The following is a 22,121-nucleotide window of genomic DNA, read 5'->3' on the forward strand; positions in this document are numbered from 1 at the left end:
CAAGAGGAAAATATGCCATGTCAAGTGAATTATTTTTAAACTGGACTTCTGTGCTGTTAGAGATTGGTGGGACACAAATAAGGGGCAAGCTACAACTTCACAGTTTTGAGGACATCCACAATATACACTTTACCAACCTGTGAGGCATCTTGTGGAAAGACCGCATCAAAAGCGAACATCTTGGGTGGTATCTGGCTGCCCCTCTTCTGGAATGCATTCTGAGTTCCACAGGACAACGGGTCGTACAGAGTAATCTGCTTCTTACGGGGGTCAGCCTTTAAAAAGGAGCTGGAATCGGAAGACTCTCCCACAAGTGTGGAGCAAATGCGCACCATGACTTTCACCTGCCAACGAGAGGAGGAAAAATGTTTGTACGTGTTGTAGCTACTCAACGGATGCAGAGAAAAAACAAGTGTTGCCTAATAGGATAACATAAGGAGAACACATACAAACAGAACTGTTATTACAATATAATTATATTGTACTGATCATGTCCTCTGGGCACTTTCGTCTAACCGTTCCATCAATGTAAAATACAGATAAAAAAAACCCTGAGGAAAACACTGGGGTTTAACAACAAATAGTGGGAGAAGAGAATCCCTGGTTATAAGAGTTCATTCTTCACCTGGTACAGTACAGGAGACATACAAATACTGTAGAAGTAAATACAAATGCATTAAGGTCGTCATTTGAAATGGACGAGACTATACTGGGCAAATAGATGGTATATTAAATACTATTTCACACTAGGATTTTATCTACAAAACATGAGTTTCCCATTGTCACTTTGGTGCCGAAACGGGCAGAAACACATACATTGCTGTGCAAGTTGTACCTGGCCCACTAGCAGTAAAGGGTTAATTAGAACATGTGAAATAACAATGTGAATTGTTTTTCTTCTTTTCTCTACTCAATGCTGTAAAACCACTGAAGCTGTCATAAGTGCTTATTCAGCAGTATTATCAAGCTCTTATGAGACTCGTAATTTATCATTCATTTTTTTTATCCTTCATAGAAATTGACCTCTACACACTTCACATTAATAGCTAAAAAGCTTCCTATAAGGCAGCAGCTTGGTTTATGAACCTGCTGCAGTGTATTATAATGAATGTTGCTGGACAGACCAAAGAGGCACATTATTCCTACGAGACGTCGACTCTCTATTATTACAAGAATCTAAGGAAGGGGAAAGACAGAGATCCTTTTTACACAAACACAGTGGTCCTCAATCCTAGATTGTGGTCATTACACCTGTATAAAAGGGTAAGCAACTATATATTCCAGTCATGTAAGATGAATTAGTTATTCCTACAATCTGCTGCAGAGAGAGGCAAATACAGTAGAAGAATTTATAAATGCTTAATATTCACAGGTAAAACAAAATCACAGAGACCACGAGAAATGAAAAATCAACTTTCAACAAAGACAAATGCAAAACGTTAGTACTCCAGATCAAAACAGAAATAGTAAAGCAGGATACTGAACATTTATCTTGGGTATTTAGGGCAGCGTGTGCTTAATTAAAAGGCAGGCAGTGGTAACTCATACCATTTTATTCTGCTGTAGCAACATGCAGTGCAGCAATGTGGTACTAACTGACCTGACTAATAGGAACCAACAACTGTCTGTAGACGGAAAGATAACCAAAGCAAGAGAGCTTCTAATTCAAGACATATATTTAATCTGCATATTACAGCACCCCGTATACATACACAACACCCCTTCACCCTTAGCTGAGATAATTGTCCTTCCATTTGGGGTGCATTCTACTATGCTGTGGGTCACCCTACGGCGCGTTTCAGGGAAGGAGGACATTACACCTGTCCCTCATCTTGAATCTCTGTTGAGATAGGACCATACTCCTCGGCAAAAGGGCTCCTGAACAATTCTGGCAACAGTAACCGAGGGAGAAAATTGAGCATTGACAGTTGGCTGGAGAGGGGGCGTCACTTGTGAATGAGCATATTCGTAACTAGTCAACATAACTATGACAGCCTTGTCCCTCGGTGGTTTGTACCCTATAGAAGATGTCCCTGTTAAGATATGATTATTTTCATACATAGCACATAATTACTAATATTCCAAAAGGTTTGTTTGTTCGGCTTAAGAAAATATGGTTATTTAAATGAACATTGGCTAATACTTTGATAGCAGGTAGTACAGAAGGTCCATGACAAGTTCTGAGGGAATACAGCTGACCTGCCTTTTTGGAAATTCTGTGGAACCCAGTTTTCCTTTGTGAATGATTGAAGGTACAATGTTTACCATGAACACAGAAAAGAAAGAAAGCTCCCTGTTCCGTTATCACACAGGTCACAATTTATTTGTTTTCCCTCCTTTAATATTGGTGTAGTGCAAGGTACACAACTTGACCTTTTAGGCCATTCTACCTTCCTACAATGTTTACCACTTATAAATAAACCTCCATTTACCTGTGAAGCTCATAAGAATATAATATGAATAGGATAGAAACATTGAGGCTTTTAGGGTGTTGTGTCAATTGGTTTGGCATGCACTGCACATACTGTATTTCCAACTTTTTCTATGTCGGCATCACTTCTGGGCCACAAGACATCGCTTCCAGCTAGTGTTTTAATTTGCACAATTTTTGGATGTAACCAAGCAAGGATAACTCAACAACTTACTTTTCCAGGACTGACAACTCTGTTTCCACATAGCAAAAATTCTTTATGAGCTCAGTTCATATTGACGGTTTGCATATGGCCTATACCTCAGACAGCTTCCCTCAACACCAAGGGAGCCCTGGTGTGGGGTCTTTGGCAGTCATTTTTACAAACTGGGCAGCTTGAGGAATTGCGTCAAAAGTTTAATTTGGAGTGGAATGGTACAGTGAGGTATCTGCAAGGCAAGTGGCTCAGGGCATTGTGTGACATAACTGGAGGTGTATGGTTGTTTTTAGAGAGTATACCTAAAAGTGGCTTGAGGTCAGGATGGATTTTAAACACATGCCCATAGATAGTACATAGTACATACAGTGGTTTTACTCTGTGGATGTCAAGATTCTTAGTATTATGTGACAGGTGCTTCCTTTCCCTCTGGCAAAACATGACTGAGAACAGCTCCGACGCCACAGGCTCATGCTTCATACTTAATATCCGTGGTATTTCATTATTGTAATGGATGAGCACAGGAAGGCAGTGGAGGGGTTCAGCAACTGTTGTCTTTTGTGCAAGAAATTTGTGGTAGAAATGAAGCAGTCCTTGGAATGCTTGAAGTTCCTATTTGAATGTTGGCTCAGGAGCACTATGGATTGCCTTTACCTTGTCTTTTGTTGGCTGGATATCAAATGCATTAATGTGAAAGCCCAAGAAGGTGACTAGGAAATCACCAAAATATTCAGCAATGAGCCACTGCTCAGCTACATATGTGGAAATGCTCTCGGTAGCTCATTCATTCCGTTTGTGAGGCTAAAATCTCTGGAAGACTATTAGTTCATCATAAATCTTTGTCTTTGGTAAGGCAAAAGCTACAAGTGAGCCTATTATTACAAATGTTTTGGCCTTACAAAGAGTCAGTAGCCCAGTCCTTTTCTGGTCGGGGTTGACTATCGGGGTTTCCCCAATGAAGTATGACATTCTTTCTGAGTAAGCTTCACATGATGCAGGTCCAGTTACATGAAATGCCTCGATGTGCCTCGGTACGGTCATTATTTAAACTACAGACTCAGGTCCTAAGATGGTGGTCTTTACCGGAATGCTTGCTGACATTGGGTTTCCTTCTCAGCAGTTCCCCAATCCTGCTGCTCTGTCCTTAACAGCAGAACCTCGTCGCCAAAAGACTTGGGTATCGTGAGGAAAGTGTGCTGGGTCCAAAAGCAGGCAGTGGTAACGTGAACACTTTATTCTGCTGCAGCAACACAACAAACTGATTTGACTACAGGAAACCACAACAGAAAAATAAAAAGGCAAACAAGACACACATTCACTCTGCATGTTAAGGCGCCTACTAGGCACACACTACAATTTAAGACCTCCTTTTTTAGTACAGAATATCACTATTTTGATCATTAGAAAAATAGTGAAAGAAACACACTGCACCAAAACTAGACAATATTGATAGGATTAGATCGGTTGGAATAACAGTGTCCGACAATTAATTTCCTTGTAACCCTCAATAAATTGTAGGTGTAACCAACACTTTTGTCTTCTAGGAATTTTGTCCGGGCAAAAAGATGCAATGAATGGATGATATACGTATAGTGAAAGAGTATCCTGTTTCTGATGTGAGTGGCCTCATCACAATATTATCATTTTTTATTTTATTTTTTAAACCCTGCATTCAATTATACTTTTAATTCCATGTAACATTTTCGGCGTGCAAATTAATCTTGGTTAATAAAGATGTTAGATTTCAGAATTTCAGCGTTACATTAGGAAACGGTATTCATTCACAGTGATGCTTGGCTGCTGGATGGGGCCTGCAGATGATACAAGTGCTGACTAGCAATCCCAGGGGCGTGCAGCAGAAGACACAATCATTTGCTCCCAGTGATGATATATTCTTGGAAGCCGGTAAATGAATTTATCGCACTGCAATCATTCAGTGCGAGTATGATGAAAAGCAAAGAAATTGGTTTACAGAGACTACACTAGGTCATTACAGGGGAGCTGCAGAGGGAAACAAACAGGGGCGGAAAAAGTGGCGCTCAGGAACACTATCTCTGAGAATGCATGCTCTCAGATAAGATCTCTTATTACTATTTGAAATGTCTTAGACTGCACCTTTCTAAAACCTCACATCAAATGTGCATAGAGAAGATCTCGGCATCTGCTCATGGATGGCTCATTGGCCGTGATAAGCCAGTGATGTTGTAAACACAGAGGTGGTTTGTTTCTTTTATCGTATCATGTGGAATAAAGTTGAGATTCAAAATAAAAAGGACTAGCAATTATTATTTGTGATTCCTCCTGCCCTTAAAATCTAACAGGCCACAATTTAAAACTAGCCATGCTGCTAATACGCCTGCAAATGGGGAATAAAAAGAAAAATGACCACTACACTTATGTAGAGTTACTGACCGCCCAACTGTACTTACTCTACTTTCTCTGATCGGCTTGAAGTGCCAACTGGCTATGACTGTAGGTTACAGGCTATGGGGCACAGGTAGATAGGTGCTATATGAAAGCAGTATATTAAGGGTATATTAACCACATCATAATTAATAGAGATGTGCAAATGTCTTCAAACATGCTTAGCAAAACAAAATTCCATTTTGCAAACTTCTCACAACAGTTCACAGTTGCTCAAAAAAGTGCGAAAATTGCAGTAGAAGTGGTTATGTAGATGAAGTGCAAGAGAGTGTATGGTACACAGCCAAAGAGAGTGGGTCAAGTTGAAAAAGAAAAATATTATTTTATTAAGCCTACATAAAAAAAATGGAGGTAACGCAACCCTCCTTCACTTGCTGTATTATTATCTTATTCCTGTGTCTCCATTTATGCGTGATTTAGTGATTTCAATCATCTAATTGATCCAGCATTTTGATTGCATATACCATTTCAAATCTTTCTTCAGTAAGTGGTTGGTTATGTAACCTCCAGTCACATGACCCCAGTGGTGCAAAGAGAGAAAGTTTATCTAGTTACCAAACTTTCGTGAAATGCTTATGAATATCATGTTGGGTATGTTCTTTTAGACAAAGATAAGTTGCTCAGGGCCTGATGAAGAACTGGACAGTTTCAAAAAGGTGTTATTACAGTTATGAACTTCGGGGGCTGTTCTGCGCCATATCACAGGTATATGATATCTTGACTTTGATGTCACTTCTTTTTAAACACTTGCTTTGTCACCTAAAATAACTTTATGAAGTAAGCAGCATATGTTTGTTGTGCAGATCTTTTCTTTTTTTAAATTGTGAAATGGCTATGTGGATGGAGGCTTTCAGTTTAGATCAAGCATTCTGTACAACTTTTTTTTATATCGTTTTGATATTTTAACATATAAAATTATATATAAATCATACAAAACTCATCATATATAAGTTACTAGACATTTTTAATTGGTTCCAGTAATGATATCATGTTTTTTTGTAGCTTTAAGTCTATCTTGTTCAGGGCTGGTCAACCTGTGACCCGCAGCAGCAGTTGGAATGGCCCGCTAGCTTCCCTCGCTGGTGCACCTGGCCGCTCGCCGAAACTTCCAACTTCTGTATCCGTCCGCATGACCCCATTTCCCCTCTGGGACCAGAGGGCCCCCTCCACCCCCAAAGGTAACATTCTTAGAGGAGATGGGAGGGAATCTTAGTAAGAGAGGAGATGGGGGGAATTGAGTGAGAGGAGGAGGGGGTGATTGGGTGAGAGAGTGGAGAGGGGATAGTGGATGTAGGTGGGAAGTAGGACAGTGGCCCTGCAAAAAATGTGTTTCCATGTATTGGCAGGCCTGAAAGAAAGGTTGGCCACCCTTGATCTAGTTCTTCTCGAGTGCCTATTTCAAGCAGGCAGTCTGGAAGCGGAATTCCAGAAGGCTAATTACAGTATGTTAATGCATGTCCGGTTTCCATAAGACAGTTTAGTAAATATAGCAGTACAGCTTCTGCCAGACCGTGCTGGAGCACTTTGCCATACTGCATCGATCTCGACCACTGGTTGGTAAATCTGGCCCGTAATCCTAATTTAAAGTTGCAATCCTTGATGCCGACCTGAAAAGGGTGTGGCTCTGATAGAGGCTTTCAAATACCATACATGAGTAAATGCAAACATTTTTCACAGTAAAAGAGAGAATACACAGGTCGTGTCCTGACGATCACATTTATTAGACTCCAAGAAGGAAATGTTGGGAAATATGCGTCTTTACAGAAAGAAATGTTCATTCATTGAGCAGCCTCCAGCAGAAGTGATGAGGCAAATATAGTAAAAATAGTTTTACAAAATACTTGGGCTAGACACAAGGGAACCATACAGGGCAATGGGGTCTGGGAGGGGAGAAGCTGCGCAGGACAATGGGGTCTGGGAGGGGTGAAGCTGCGCAGGGCAATGGGGTCTGGGAGGGGTGAAACTGCGCAGGGCAATGGGGTCTGGGAGGGGTGAAGCTGCGCAGGGCAATGGGGTCTGGGAGGGGTGAAGCTGCGCAGGGCAATGGGGTCTGGGAGGGGTGAAGTTGCACAGGGCAATGGGGTCTGGGAGGGGTGAAGTTGCGCAGGACAATGGGGTCTGGGAGGGGTGAAGCTGCGCAGGACAATGGGGTCTGGGAGGGGTGAAGCTGCGCAGTACAATGGGGTCTGGGAGGGGTGAAGCTGCACAGGGCAATGGGGTCTGGGAGGGGTGAAGCTGCGCAGTACAATGTGGTCTGGGAGGGGGGAAGCTGCGCAGGGCAATGGGGTCTGGGAGGGGTGAAGCTGCGCAGTACAATGGGGTCTGGGAGGGGTGAAGCTGCGCGGTACAATGGGGTCTGGGAGGGGTGAAGCTGTGCAGTACAATGGGGTCTGGGAGGGGTGAAGCTGCGCAGGGCAATGGGGTCTGGGAGGGGTGAAGCTGCGCAGGGCAATGGGGTCTGGGAGGGGTGAAACTGCGCAGTACAATGGGGTCTGGGAGGGGTGAAGCTGCGCAGGGCAATGGGGGTCTGGGAGGGGTGAAGCTGCGCGGTACAGTTGGGTCTGGGAGGGGTGAAGCTGCGCCATACAATGGGGTCTGGGAGGGGTGAAGCTGCGCAGTACAATGGGGTCTGGGAGGGGTGAAGCTGTGCGGTACAGTTGGGTCTGGGAGGGGTGAAGCTGCGCGGTACAGTTGGGTCTGGGAGGGGTGAAGTTGCGCAGTACAGTTGGTTCTGGGAGGGGTGAAGTTGCGCAGTACAGTTGGGTCTGGGAGGGGTGAAGTTGCGCAGTACAGTTGGTTCTGGGAGGGGTGAAGTTGCGCAGTACAGTTGGGTCTGGGAGGGGTGAAGTTGCACAGGACAATGGGGTCTGGGAGGGGGGTGAATGTGTCATTTTAAGATATTACTGAGGTTAAGGATTATGTGTGACCCTGTTGGGGGCTGAAGGGCCGCCCGTGATGTATATCATGTTGCCCACCACTGAACCAGGGGGAATGTGCGGAGAAGGTGGGACAAATCGCACCATGTTTTCTTTGTAATGCTGCGAGCACATTGGTTGCAATGACTGTATATTTTATGATATTTGGTTGCTATTCAGAAATTCAGCCCACATCCATTCATGCGTGACCTAACCAGTGCCAGGAATTTACAGCCCCAAAGCATCCGCCTCAAATGTTTTCAAAAGAACATTATAAAGATCAAACACAATCTACAGCTTTAACATAGTGTTTTATGAAACTAATTAACCATGTCAAGAAAATATGATTTAGTTAAAGGCGCAGCCCATCCTACAAACATATGTAAAAATCACTTTGATAAACATATTATTGTTCCTCAGTCCCATATTACTAGGCGGTCCTATTTCATAATGTACCTTCTGGTAACGAAAGATACCCTATAGCTCATTCAAGTGAATGGTCCATAACATGTTGTCCAGTGCAGAAAGGTGTCTTGTGGAATAGCACTGCTAAGTAAACATGACCCTTAATCTTTTTCAAATCCGGTATTGTGCACTTACAAGTCTACTTCAGAAGTAAATACAGAAACAGCCAAGTACTGGAAGGTCACTTTGCTGTTATTTGTGACAAACGTTATTTGTGAAAACGTTGGCAAAGTGTAGGTGTAGTACAAATACTTAAATCAATTTGAGAACAGAATTGGCGCAAGAAGAAGCATTTTAATCTTGCATCTATTTCCACAGTTTAAAGGTCTTTGCCCCAATTTTCACCAAGTGTGCATCAGCTTGTGCAGTAGTTGGGGGATTCCCAATAGGATTTCTTTTACAGGCAGTCCTCGGTTATCCGACACAATGTGTTACTCAAAATGGAGTTGGATAGCGAAACGTTGTAAAGCGAAACACGTTTTCCCATAAGAACACTGTTTAAATGAAAGGTTCCGTTCCTGAAGGCATTTTTAATGCTAAAATACACCAAATATTTTATGCAGGCAACAAGATATGCAGCACACACATAAATTATATAGTGTATATACTGTATTATATATATATAACATAATAAATAATATATTATATAGTATAATATATTATATAGTATAATATTATATATATACGCTCTTACGACGCTTTGCAACGTTGTGTATGTGTGTGTGTATATACACATACACAACATTGCAAAGCGTCGTAAGAGCGCTGGATAAGCCGTTTTGGCGTTGTAAAAATTAATATAGGCATGCATTGCATAGCGTTGGATAAGCCATTCGTTGTAAAGCGAAGCGTTGTAAAACGAGGACTGCCTGTATAGGATTGTCATAGCATACATTGTATTATGAGGTGCATCATATTCTGCGTCTTTGTGCTGAATTTGCTCCTGTTTTCTTTGCACCGAAAAATAAAACATTAGATCTGAGATCCACTAAAACTAGAAGTTAATTCTTTGTAACCGGCTCTGCAGTATATTACTAGCAGTGTATAATGAATAAATTTGCAGTTTAGAGCTCTATGTTGTCATCAAAGATTATGGTCCATCTATTTGCGCTCGTTTGTCCTTATTTGTATGTCATTTGTTTATGTAATTGACCCTCACTGTACCGAGCTGTGGAATATGTTGGCGCTTTACAAATATATAATAATAATAACATTCATTAAGGAATATGCAATGAGTGCATTCATTTCAATGGGCTGCAAGTTGACATACGACTTAACACTATTTAGTAGATATGGCAGAGTGGGTCTTTGGAGTGAAGGGGTTAAATGCATGCACGCGTAAGAACGATATGGCACTGGATTCCTGATGAATAGGCCCAAGAGATTGTAATGTGCACTACACCATTATTTTTCTCTCCAATGTATAAACTACACGTGCAAATGTATGTCTCTATTCTCTTCTTAGTAACAGGAAATTTGGCTTTAATGCCTGGCTTCCTGTGTGTCATTATTCTTTTAGTCCAAGGCAAAGTGTTTGACTAATCCTTTGTAATTAATGGGCTTTAAACTGATACCACTCAAGATTACCAAAACCACTCATGCGGCCTGACGGATTTTTAGCCACAATCAGTTTTAGAAACGTAAATAACATGCTTCTGGGACCAATCTTACTGATCGCAAATATTAGCTGACCAGCTTTACATTTAAAAAAAATACACATACTGCAAAACACATAAACACAAACAATGCAAATATACATTTGGACATTTTAAAAGTACAAAATAGGCAACTCCCCAATAGGAGAGATTGGCCAATTTAAAGAATGAATTTGTCTTTTATCTTCAAAATCTAATACATTGCAGTATTATCATGCTTTAATTCACTGGCTTCAGGGCTAACTAACATAACAGCGTCTCCCTGATGCAATGTCCTGTTCTACACCCCCAGCCTGCACCAACAAGCCAGACTCTCACACCCATTCTTTCTTCCATTGGCCGTGGAGATGCAACGCAACAAGGCTCCCGGAAGCACTGCCATGAAAGGAGTTCCCGGCAGCCGTCTACTTTCATCTCTGGGATCATGGCATTTCAGAGTTTATATTTATTTATGAATGTGTCTATTTTTGTCAACTAATTAAGCCAGGAAGCAGGGGCACTCAATATTTATTGAAAAGTCCGTAATTATACTTTGTTAAAGAGGTGCAGGATCAAATTGGATTAGTCTATCGATTATCCTAGTCATACGTGTAACAGTTTAGAGAGTGTAACATCTGATTACAACTTCATTTTGTGAAGTCAAGTTTGCTGGGGAGTTGCTTAACAAGTATATACGATAGTACTGCAGATTGGTGTGCCAGTGGACAAAGGTTGATAGAGAAAGCTAAATAAATATAAATCAAAATAAATATATGCTTATCCCAATTCTGTCAGATTTTATTCAGTAAATAGAACAAGGCAGTGAAATGCTATCATTATGATTTCATATACTACTAGTAGAAATACGACTTTTTGCTACATTTTTCTGTGCTGTGTACCGTGTTCACTTTGAGAAAAACCTAATGCACTGACAAGTCTGAGTGTCATGCAGGTGAACAAATGGAAAAATGCGAAAGCCTACTGTGAGGCCTAAATGAGCTCTCCCAACCCTAATCGAAGTTTTGTGGAGACAAGTGATTTACTGGAGAAAGTGCAAATAGACAGATTTGATTATCTGTCTCAGGGTTTTTGATCGCCTGCTGTCATTAATTTAAGTCGCTCACATGGCAAAGCAATCTGAAAAGGCCTCACGCTCCTTGGCATTCAAAAAGAGTATGAACGCATCAGGCACGTTCCGAAATGTGATAAACGGGCAGTCGCTCTGCAGTTACAGTACAGGCAAGAAGATTGAAGTATGACAAACATGTTGGAATTTTAATCAACAGACATAAAGGTGAACTTCAAATTCTGAGGCTGTCATTCATTAAAGGTCACCGACTTGTTACTGTCAGCACTTCCTATTCCTCAAAAGTATTCTTTAGTTTCTAAATTTGTTTGTGGATTGTTAAAACCAGTCATTTTTAAAGCTGTGCTTAATATCTCCCCCCCACCACCACCACTCCCGATCGCCCCAAACGTGCACCTGATCCTGTATTTGGGTCCCATTCACCAAGGCATCCTCACCTAAGCCAATAAATAAGGAGAACATTGCTGTCCCAAATTTACCAGGTGATGTAATTCTAGTAGACACCTTCCAGCACTGGAAGGCACCCTTAATTGAAGACAATCTCACAAGCAATTTATCACATACTGTACCAGTGTTAAAAAGCTCCAATCCTACTGTGAAACTGGGCAGCCCAATTAAAGCAAATAAATAAAAGACACCCTGTGGGCAGCACTCGTTGTAAGCAAATATGAATTGGTGATAGATTTAAAATTAAAATGCTTTAATCGTATAATTTAAAATAAATGTCAAAATTGTTGAAAGAATGGACAACTGACTGTGGTGACAAAATACAAAAGACAGACAAAAATATATAAAATACTATAACTGAGATCTAGGGGGAGAGGTGGAGTACCCACCTAACTGCTAATTAGCAGAGATCAACAATCAAGGACTGAATAGTCAACCCCCTAGTTCAGCAATGACAAGGTTAAAAAGCCTGTAAAGTAGATACAGGTGACGGAGAACTACCCATGCAAAGGTATATACTGTAGGCGGCTACAGAACTGACGTCATCACGCATTGACGTCTCCATGCCGAGCAGAGGGTGAGAGGCACTGTATAGTGCCGACACGCGTGTAAAGGGAGTCTGGGTCTATACACTATAGACACCAGGTATGTTATAGGGTATCTTCTGGCAGCAGGATTTTGAGCAGGTAAAACTGCATATGTCAGCGCTACTCCGCGGCATCAACCCTGACGAGGGTTTAACCAAACCCACAGAGATGCGGTACATATTTAATTACCTCACCTTACCCAGCACGTGTAATTGTAATTGCTGCTGACTACTTTTGCATTGCATGTATTCCCTCTCCCCTCGGCTCATTCATGTGTTTGCTCACTATGTTTTCACAGTAGGTATATTTATCTGCTACAGTGGCACATTTGTATTAGGGGGCCATAACTGGATACGGACTAGATCCGTGCCCCAGAGCTGTAAAATACATTTTGTAAGCTCCTGTGCACCTAGTTACTGATAGTCACTGACTGACCAATGTATTTTGTGAGATATTATTAAGCATGTTTAAGTGGCACATTTATACTAGGGGGCTATAACTGGATACGGACTAGATCCGTGCCCCAGAGCTAAGCACCACACTTTGTGAGCTCTTGTGCACACTATTATATAACACATCGCCTACCATATCGATCGTTCTATAGCTAGGCTTGCTTTAACCCTATATTGAGGGTACTCCTCACTATCTTCATTGTGGACTATCTAACTACCATCAGTGAGCTTTCACTCTATTGTGCATAGCACATTGGTATATACCTTTGCATGGGTAGTTCTCCGTCACCTGTATCTACTTTACAGGCTTTTTAACCTTGTCATTGCTGAACTAGGGGGTTGACTATTCAGTCCTTGATTGTTGATCTCTGCTAATTAGCAGTTAGGTGGGTACTCCACCTCTCCCCCTAGATCTCAGTTATAGTATTTTATATATTTTTGTCTGTCTTTTGTATTTTGTCACCACAGTCAGTTGTCCATTCTTTCAACAATTTTGACATTTATTTTAAATTATACGATTAAAGCATTTTAATTTTAAATCTATCACCAATTCATATTTGCTTACAACGAGTGCTGCCCACAGGGTGTCTTTTGTTTATTTGTTATAATTCTGCTCCTTCCCCTTATTGCACCGTTGTCAATTCTTTTTGTATTAGAGGCTGATGCGAGGGTTTCTACCCCTTTCCCCTTTCCCATTGTTGTATCAGCCCAATTAAAGGTAACAGAACTTGGATGGGAGAATGCAATACAGAGATTACAATCCACACAGCAATGTATGAGAAGAATGCAAAGGTGTAATATTGCTGTTCTATCACAGCAATGCTTTAAAATCTACAGAAACATAGCCGCACTCCACAATACAATATGCGGTTATTCTGTCTTCTCCTTGTCATGTAATGTCTTCCCCACCTCGGATGGGACTTAAAGCTCCCTGACAAGGAGAAAACAGATTTACAGAATACTGAATCAGCGCCATAGAATATCCTACCCAAATTGGCCATGTGTCATAGAGTAGCAGAGTGCTCTTGAGCTACAATAAGAAATTAAAAGCTGATATTTTTGTTTACAGCTTATAACATGGGAATATTGCAGAATCTAATCTTCATTAACCTTCAATAATGCTGTTCCCCCAGCGTATATCAATCATTCCAACAATGGATTACTTACACAGCTCAATAACAACAGTGCACTGGACATTTATCACAGTGCTTCTACTCCCCTACACCTGATTTCTCATTGTCCAATAGCAGGTGCAGAAATGATTGATGATCACAGTAGGTACGATGTCAAGAAAACGGCCCAAAGCAACAGCTTGTTTATCCCTTTGCAGCATGTAATTAGATAATTGAGACCCAAACAAAATCTAACAGTCTGTGATTAAGGAAGCAATCATATTAATTCTCTCAACATTTCTGTCTGAGTAAGACCTCAACACGATAGCTCTCCTGTACATATATACTGTTGTCAAATTATATTTATGATCTCTAATGAATATGAGGACTTAATTTTATTTTTATAGTAGAAATGAACTCATAGCTGAAATTCATATCACAGTTGCTTGTGACCATTGGTTTAAAGAAATAAAATAATATTGGTGTATTGCAATATTATCATTGTTATTTTGGAATTAAACAAAAAACTTTTAATATACAGTACTGTACATTACCGGTATATTGCTCTAGATGCAATAACATGCTTGCATAATTTGGAAGCGTTTAGTCCCCAAATGACCATTTTAGGCAGACTGGAAACTAGTTCTACAGTAAACAATACAATTAGACAGCAGAATCTTTGCACACAGATCAGCTGAGCCAGGATGACGGAGCATGATCGTGAGTAATGTTACTCCACACTGACTGCAGTCTAGATACAGGGGCTATGAACTGAGGCAGAAATGTGACAAGAAATCTCTCAAACCTACACAGGTACTCACTATCTGCCAAGTTCTGTGTCTTTGCCCAGTTATATATATCACTAGCTGCAATATTACAGACCTACCTCCTTTAAAACCCCTCCACAAAGACTCCAGTTCAATTCCTATAACTCCTCTACAATTTAAACTCTTAGAGCGTTTATTTGGTTTTTCTCCTTTTACCACCTGACTATTCCAAATAAACAACCGAGGCTGTGCTGGTGACACTTTAGCTGATATCCCAATGGGTTGGTTGGTTCTGCTGCTCCCACTCACTCCCTCGATCCAACGGGGCCAATAAACCATACCACATATAAAAGAAAGGGGCGCAAGAAAAAACAAAGTCAATGTGATAGAAATAATTATATATTTACTCAATGCTCAATGGTTAAAACATAATTATTATCAGCACATACAATAAATAAGGCTGTCTTTAGTAACGGCACAATTCCACTCCCCCCCCCCTTGTCCCAAGATCTACACAAACCTCAGTGCTCAGTGTGGTTTTCTCACAGCGGGTCCCGGTCGGATGCTGTGGATGATGTCCAAGCTACCAACACCTGGGCTAGCAGCGGAGCTCAAGCTGCACGCCCGCTACTGAGGAAAGGGAGGGGGAAAGTGGGAATCCCAGCCTCTGACCGGGAGTGAGAAAACCATGAAACAATTATGTTTTAACCATTGAGCATTGAGTAAATATATCATTATTTCTATCACATTGACTTTGTTTTTTTCTTGCGCCCCTTTCTTTTATATGTAGCACCTTACTATTGCCTTACTACAGTACTTTTGGAAACATTATCACTTGGTCTACTGTATGTATAGATGTAGCAGACTTTATGGTTCCTGCCAACAAAACAAAACATAGATCTCCATAGGATTCAATGGCAGTGATAACACAGAATATCCCACTACAATGCGCCAGCGGGAGCAAGAACTTTTATCAAGACAATGCGGAAGTTAAATGAACACTAAAAGAAGCATCTTGCGAATCTGTGTGTAGATCATGAGTATGTTTTGCACTTTCAGGGAATGGCTTCGGTGTCTTAGGGGGTTATTCATTAAACTGCTATTGTGGCGATTGGGGTACTATCTCTCGGAAACTCCCACTAAAGTAAAACATGTCATGGAACTTTGTATTGAAAATATTTGATTCTGCTTCTTACAGGAGGAGTCAAAGTCTGCTTCCCTGTACTTTTCTTTTCTTGCTGGTGTCAAAACATCCACCAGATAAGAAGTGTAAGAAACTTCTCTGACTGTGATGCTGGAATAAAGTTAGATCTTGGTGACTGATTGATATATATATATATATATCAAACAAGTATTTTGAAATAGTTTTTGAAGACGTGACATCTTTTCTTCATGGTTAACATTAATGCTCTCAATGGCCCTACTCTCCTAGTCAACTTTGAGCTCAGATCCGAACGCGACATGGAAAATGTATGGGTTTCTATCGTATTCTCCAGTTAAGCAGGTATGCCAGACATTTGCGTGTAGCCAAAACTACACTCAAGGCTTCCATTCAAGCACATGTAGCTCAGGAAATTTCTGAATTGCAGTTTTAAAGCCTTCCATACATGTATCCTTTACCAATCAACATCCCTCAATCAATACTGCCCGAGACTTGCAAAGTATATATCCCGTAAATGCTTTTCTGACCACAGTTGATAAAGTTAAAGACTATATCGACCACAGAGGGAACGATATCACTTTCCCAGACTGTCAGTCTTTCTAATAAGTAATATTCATACAAGCAACCTTTCACTTTGAGCCAACTTTCTTATGAAAGAAGTAGTTATAACATTGCGCCTATTTTGCTTGACATACATAATGATGGCTTGGCAAATACCATTTCTCCTCTGCTTCTAACGCAACGGTTCAAGTTAGGAGAAGTTCTTACATTCACCTCTCAGTGAGCGTACAGTTCTCGGGAATGCCATGGTATAAGCTCTCTCACTGTGCTCTTCTCTTTAAATCTTTATAAAATAGTGACTTTGAATGTTTAAAAATAAAGCACAAGGGGTGATGTATCAACATAAAGCAAAGGGTAAGAACAGTTTTTGACACAATGCACCATATTCTCATTGGATTTGTGTGAAATGTACAGGTTTTCATTATCGTAACCCATTCCTGTGTTAACTCCCATTCAAGTTAATGGCCCAGATCCACAAAACCCCGTTAAGTCAGGGCTCATAACGTCACGTTATCAAAATCAGTAATGGGCGTTATGTTCCCTGAGGTTAACGCCAACCCGCAAAGCTAATTATATGGGAATACAAAGGCCGTAAATTATCTCATTAGAATAGGTTTAATGCCATGTTAAGTTAGACCTGCCTTGCGTTAACGTAACATGTCTTGTGCACACCCAGGAGAGAGAGAGCTCTGTGGATCTGGCCCAATGAAAGCTAACGCCGTAATGGGTGTGATAACCCAGAACGGCTCTTGATGCATCTGCCCCATAGATTGTTAATTGTGGAAATGCGCAAGTGAGACTGGTAAAAGGTGAAAAAATTATGCACACGACACATAATTTAATATATCACATTATTATGTGTGCATCATGTAACTCCTCCTGTTGATAATCCCTAAATCATACAAAGAGCCAAACTGGAACAAAGTGCCCTAATGCAGTAATCCTGGGTATTTTTTGAAGTATAAAATGTCACAACTTCCTCTCCTGATGACGTTGTAACGTTCTATTGGAAGCCGGAGCTAGCCTTGCGGCCATATTGGGTCCACTGACCAATAATGTTTGCTTGGTGGAGTAACAGGAACCAGGGGGTTCCCTGAAGGTCGAGGGGCAGTGGATAGTCTCTGAGGGACCCAGTGATTTCATTAATGTAAAATAACCCCCCACCCCTTTCCCCTAAACGAAAAAAGGGAAAACCCAACAAAACCGAATGAGAATCGCAGGACACTAACATAACTCACCATTGAAACAGTTCTGAAGATATTGATATATCATTGTATATACTCTCACAATAATTACATAATTATATTTACATTTCAAGAGGTCTATTTACTAGTCTCCCAGATGCAAAACTAGTACAAAAACCAGCCCCATATTTATCAAAAGAATCCCATTGACTGCAATTGGAGTTTTTTCTATGATTAATCTGGTGCAATTCTTTTGCACTAGGCTAGTTTTGGCTCAATTTTGCTAGGGTATAATTTAGTAAATAATCCACATATACATGGAAACAACATTAGTATTATTGTTTAATACATGTAAAAATGAAATATCAGCATGGGAGAGGTGGCAATGGTGCAGGTCTTCTTAAAATGGACAATCACTTCATTTTACATTCAGGAAGATTTGAGGAGAATTCTAGAGACATTGTAATGCCCATTACATGAATCTGGGGATAAGAGTCCTGTGCCACTCAGGCCACTTTAACTCTTTACTACTAAAAGAGTTCAGGAAAAATGCATTGGTTTAATTGGTAGACACCATGCAGCTAATGACCCCCAGAAGCTTCTTCTTTAAGTGACACATGCAGTACCCCAAATAATCCCTGTGTGACAATAAGGTTCAGTACTTCTGCACGAGATACCTAATGGCAGCTCTGCTTGCCAATTAAATGCAAGGTATGGCAGACCTGTAATAAGATTAGCTTTATAATATAGAGCTAATGCAGGTAATGTTATGTTCTGTAAGGCTTCCTGTGCTGATTACTAGCTCATGCATTGATTTATCTAGTACAAAGGGCACTGTAATTATATCTTGTAGCAACATATTACATGCAAAGAACTCAAGACACTTTATAGTTGAAAATTACACCATTTTAGTAATTGTTAGTCGATTATAATTGCTATTTATTGATGCAATTCCATAGGATGAAAAGCCAAACCAGAACTTAACCCTGGGTAAAAGCACCATCAAATCCTCAACAAAAAACTGCAGCACTCACAAATATTAAGAAATCGGAAAAAATTAACCCTGCTGCTACTGTACATACCCCTCTAATTCGGGGTACTGAAACCCGATAGGTGGAACACCATAATACAACAAACAGATGAGTCTCAAAGTTAAAAAAACAAAAAAACAAGCAGGTATTGCTTTAAATGTAGAGATGGCCAAATGTTCGCCAAAGTTCGAATCCGTTGTGAAAACGCAGTTTCCTTCAAAAATGTTAGGTAAGCCTAACTTGAAAAACCCATGTGTGGGCAAGCAATTCTACGTTTCATCACAGGATCTTTTAAGCAATTTAAATATACTTTGCATATCCAGATGAGTATACTGTATATCCCAGATGTCTCAGGTGTGTTCTTCTTTGTGCACGTGTCTCTTCATGTGAAGCAGAAAGGTTTATTTGGGATGCTGTATAAGCATCTTTAGTCTATAGTAAACTATGTCTCTAAATTATTTTTTTTTAGCAAAATTAGTTTTAGACGCTGTGGTAATTTGTGAAATTTCAGATACAGTAGCTGTAAAGGAAGCTAATTTAAATATGCATGTTTTTTTCTCCCTTCCCCCTCTATAAACAAGGAAATTTTGGGTGAAAAAACAGGCCAATTTCACAAGATTCTCGAAGTTGGGTGATAATGTCCCACATCTCTAGTGACAACTCTACTGCACTGCACAGCAAACCAGCATTTTGTATATACATATCCCATCTACTAGCTTCTTTTTGGTTTAAACTTATTTTCATGAGATACTTTGCAATTCTGTAATCTTTCTATCCAAGAGATACAGATAGAAGAGAGAAATGGCAGAGCACAACCGGAATCATCCAAACAAGAGAATTTAGGAAGAAAGTGCGTTATCCATATAAAATTTTTTTAATAGTCATGGAAGGAAAAAAGGCACGGCATTACCCTACCAACATGTTTCATGCTACACAGAGCACTTTATCAAGGCATACACAGCCCATCATCATTAACATATTTAAAGAGTAAAAAATAATTGGCTTACCAATCCTAAACCTTATCTGGGATCCTCCCTATAATGTGGGCGATGAGACTCTGGTGGGGGGTCACCAGAGCGCGCACACGCGCCCCCACACGCAGCTCCCGCCTTCCACACGCAATCCCGAGCCAGCAGAGAGAGGAAAAGACCCAAGCTAAAACGCGCTTGCGCAGAGCCAGCAAAGGCTTCCTCACCATGGTGACCATGGAACGTGTCTCAGGGGCAGTGGAGCGTGCCGGACGCGCGCGCGCCCGTCAGCGCTGTCATCCACATCATCCTGGTGCACACGCACCACCATAGAGGAGAGGGGAAGAGAGGAGAACCCTAAGTCCCTCTCGCGCATAGCAGGACACACACAGGAGCCCCAGGTGAACGCGCTTGCGCAGTAGCAACCCGTGGGCTCCCCGTGATCCCCGCAGTGAGCGCGGCTCCTTTTTTTCCCTTTCTTTTTTTTCTGCCTTTTCCCTCCCCCTCCCTCGGGCCGCGCTCACTGCGGGGATCACGGGGAGCCCACGGGTTGCTACTGCGCAAGCGTGTTCACCCGGGGCTCCTGTGTGTGTCCTGCTATGTGCGCGACAACAGGGAGGGACTTAGGGTTCTCCTCTCTTCCCCTCTCCTCTATGGTGGTGCGTGCGCACAAGGATGATGTGGATGACAGCGCCGACGGGCGCGCGCCCGTCCGGCATGCTCCCCCGCCCCCGAGACACGCTCCATGGTCACCATGGTGAGGAAGCCTTTGCTGGCTCTACGCAAGCGCGTTTTAGCTTGGGTCTTTTCCTCTCTCTGCTGGCCCGGGATTGCGTGTGGGAGGCGGGGGCTGCGTGTGGGGGCGCGTGTGCGCGCTCTGGTGACCCCACACCAGAGTCTCCTCGTCCACATTATAGGGAGGATCCCAGATAAGGTTTAGGATTGGTAAGCCAATTATTTTTTACTCTTTAAATATGTTAATGATGATGGGCTGTGTATGCCTTGATAAAGTGCTCTGTGTAGCATGAAACATGTTGGTAGGGTAATGCCGTGCCTTTTTTCCTTCCATGACTATTACATTTTTTATGGATAACGCACTTTCTTCCTAAGTTCTCTTGTTTGGATGATTCCGGTTGTGCTCTGCCATTTCTCTCTTCTATCTGCATCCATCTTCAAGGACAGACGCACACCCAGAGGTCTGGTGGGATCAATATGGACGCTGCAGCGGATTCGTGAGTTTTCCTGCTTGCTACATGGTCATATCATTATTCCACAAAGGGATTAGGGTACTGTTTATTGGGGTGATCATTAGCCTTTGGGTTCCTGGACAATTTGAGTGCCATCTATGGTGGTTTACCAACTAGGATACCACTGCCAGTACTCCCCCTCCCCCTACATTCAAGAATATATCCCAGACCTCATACAGGATTCATCATATTCATAATATTATCACTATAGCTGTATAATACAGTTCTTAGAACTACGCATTATACTTCTATCCAAGAGATAGCAGCCACCTGTTTTCAATTTAGGAAACTCATCTCTATTCAACTGTAATACTCCAACTAAAACCTTCTCAAAGGATCTGGGGGGGGGGGGGGGGGGGGGGGCTCGACTCCAGCATCGCAAATGGCTGTATTACTAATATTTAATAATGCGCCTCCTATCCCCAACGTGTGAAAGTTTTTTTGCTTTACCAGCGGTTCTTCATTTGGGGAGCGGTTAGCGGAAAAGTTACTTGATACAATACTATGGGATGTACATTACCAATGCCTGTGTCTCTAATGGTCTCTGCTTTGCTTTTATTTCAGACTAGTTTAATCTGCTAGGTCTGAGGTGGTGTTAGAGACAAATGTAGTATGTAAGATGTACTTATATGTAATGCTAGTGCAAATGTATGTTATTAACACATATCAGAAGATTGATACGTGGTCCCCTTCTGGTTATTTCTATTTAATGAAAACGAAGTAACTTGTTAGCATAAAGCAATGGTAAAAGTAATACAATGGTTCACAGTATAATCATGCAAGCATGAAAAAGACTAATTATGGCTCAGTGACTTATACAGGGTTTTCAATTGGCACTACAACTCTGTGAAGACGCTGTATAAAGTGTTGTTAAAAGCTATTTTGCATTAAAAGTGACGTACAGAAAAGTAATACATTTATAAAAACGATTTTACGTTACGGAGTGGAGTTAGATACAGAGTCTAGATGTTGTCAGTGTGTACAAAGACAAATCAAGTAGAGCAAAGAATTCCTAATGCATTCACCTGTATGAACAGGACCCGCACCATACCAAGAATAAGAAGACGTGCGTCAAATGTACGAGCATGAATAATAACATACAGATATAGTGAGACTTACTGTCTTCGGTGCTGCAAACGAACAAGCGAAAGTCCGCGGTGCCGGGGACAGTGTCTGCCGCGATGGAGCTGCGCGAGGTCCATGCTTCTGAATGGGAACCCCCTGCAGAGCTAATCCTTCCGGGCTGCCACCGCTGCGGTCACGTGATCATGGCACAGAAGACAGTGAGTCTTACTACATCTCTAGCCACATAGGTCACTAAGGATTATTAGGCGAAATTATTATTATTATTTTTACACAACGCTCTATTTTTAAATAAATAAATGAATGTAAGCCCTCTATCCGTTTTGATGTCAGAGGGGAGTTTACAGTCCTATCCTCGGTAATGAAAT

At 41.3% G+C, this 22,121-nt stretch overlaps 1 protein-coding gene across 2 annotated transcripts in view; it reads right to left on the reverse strand.

Annotated features, from left to right (window-relative positions):
• Positions 1-22,121, reverse strand: part of KIF26B (kinesin family member 26B) — a 408,717-nt gene that overhangs the window by 61,683 nt on the left and 324,913 nt on the right. For both annotated transcript variants that reach the window (XM_075597078.1, XM_075597079.1), the window contains one exon: positions 138-344. In XM_075597078.1, the coding sequence (XP_075453193.1) occupies positions 138-344 (207 nt within the window). The remainder of the gene's footprint in view (positions 1-137; positions 345-22,121) is intronic.

Source organism: Ascaphus truei, chromosome 4 (genome assembly GCF_040206685.1).
Source record: "Ascaphus truei isolate aAscTru1 chromosome 4, aAscTru1.hap1, whole genome shotgun sequence".
Lineage (NCBI taxonomy): Eukaryota > Metazoa > Chordata > Amphibia > Anura > Ascaphidae > Ascaphus > Ascaphus truei.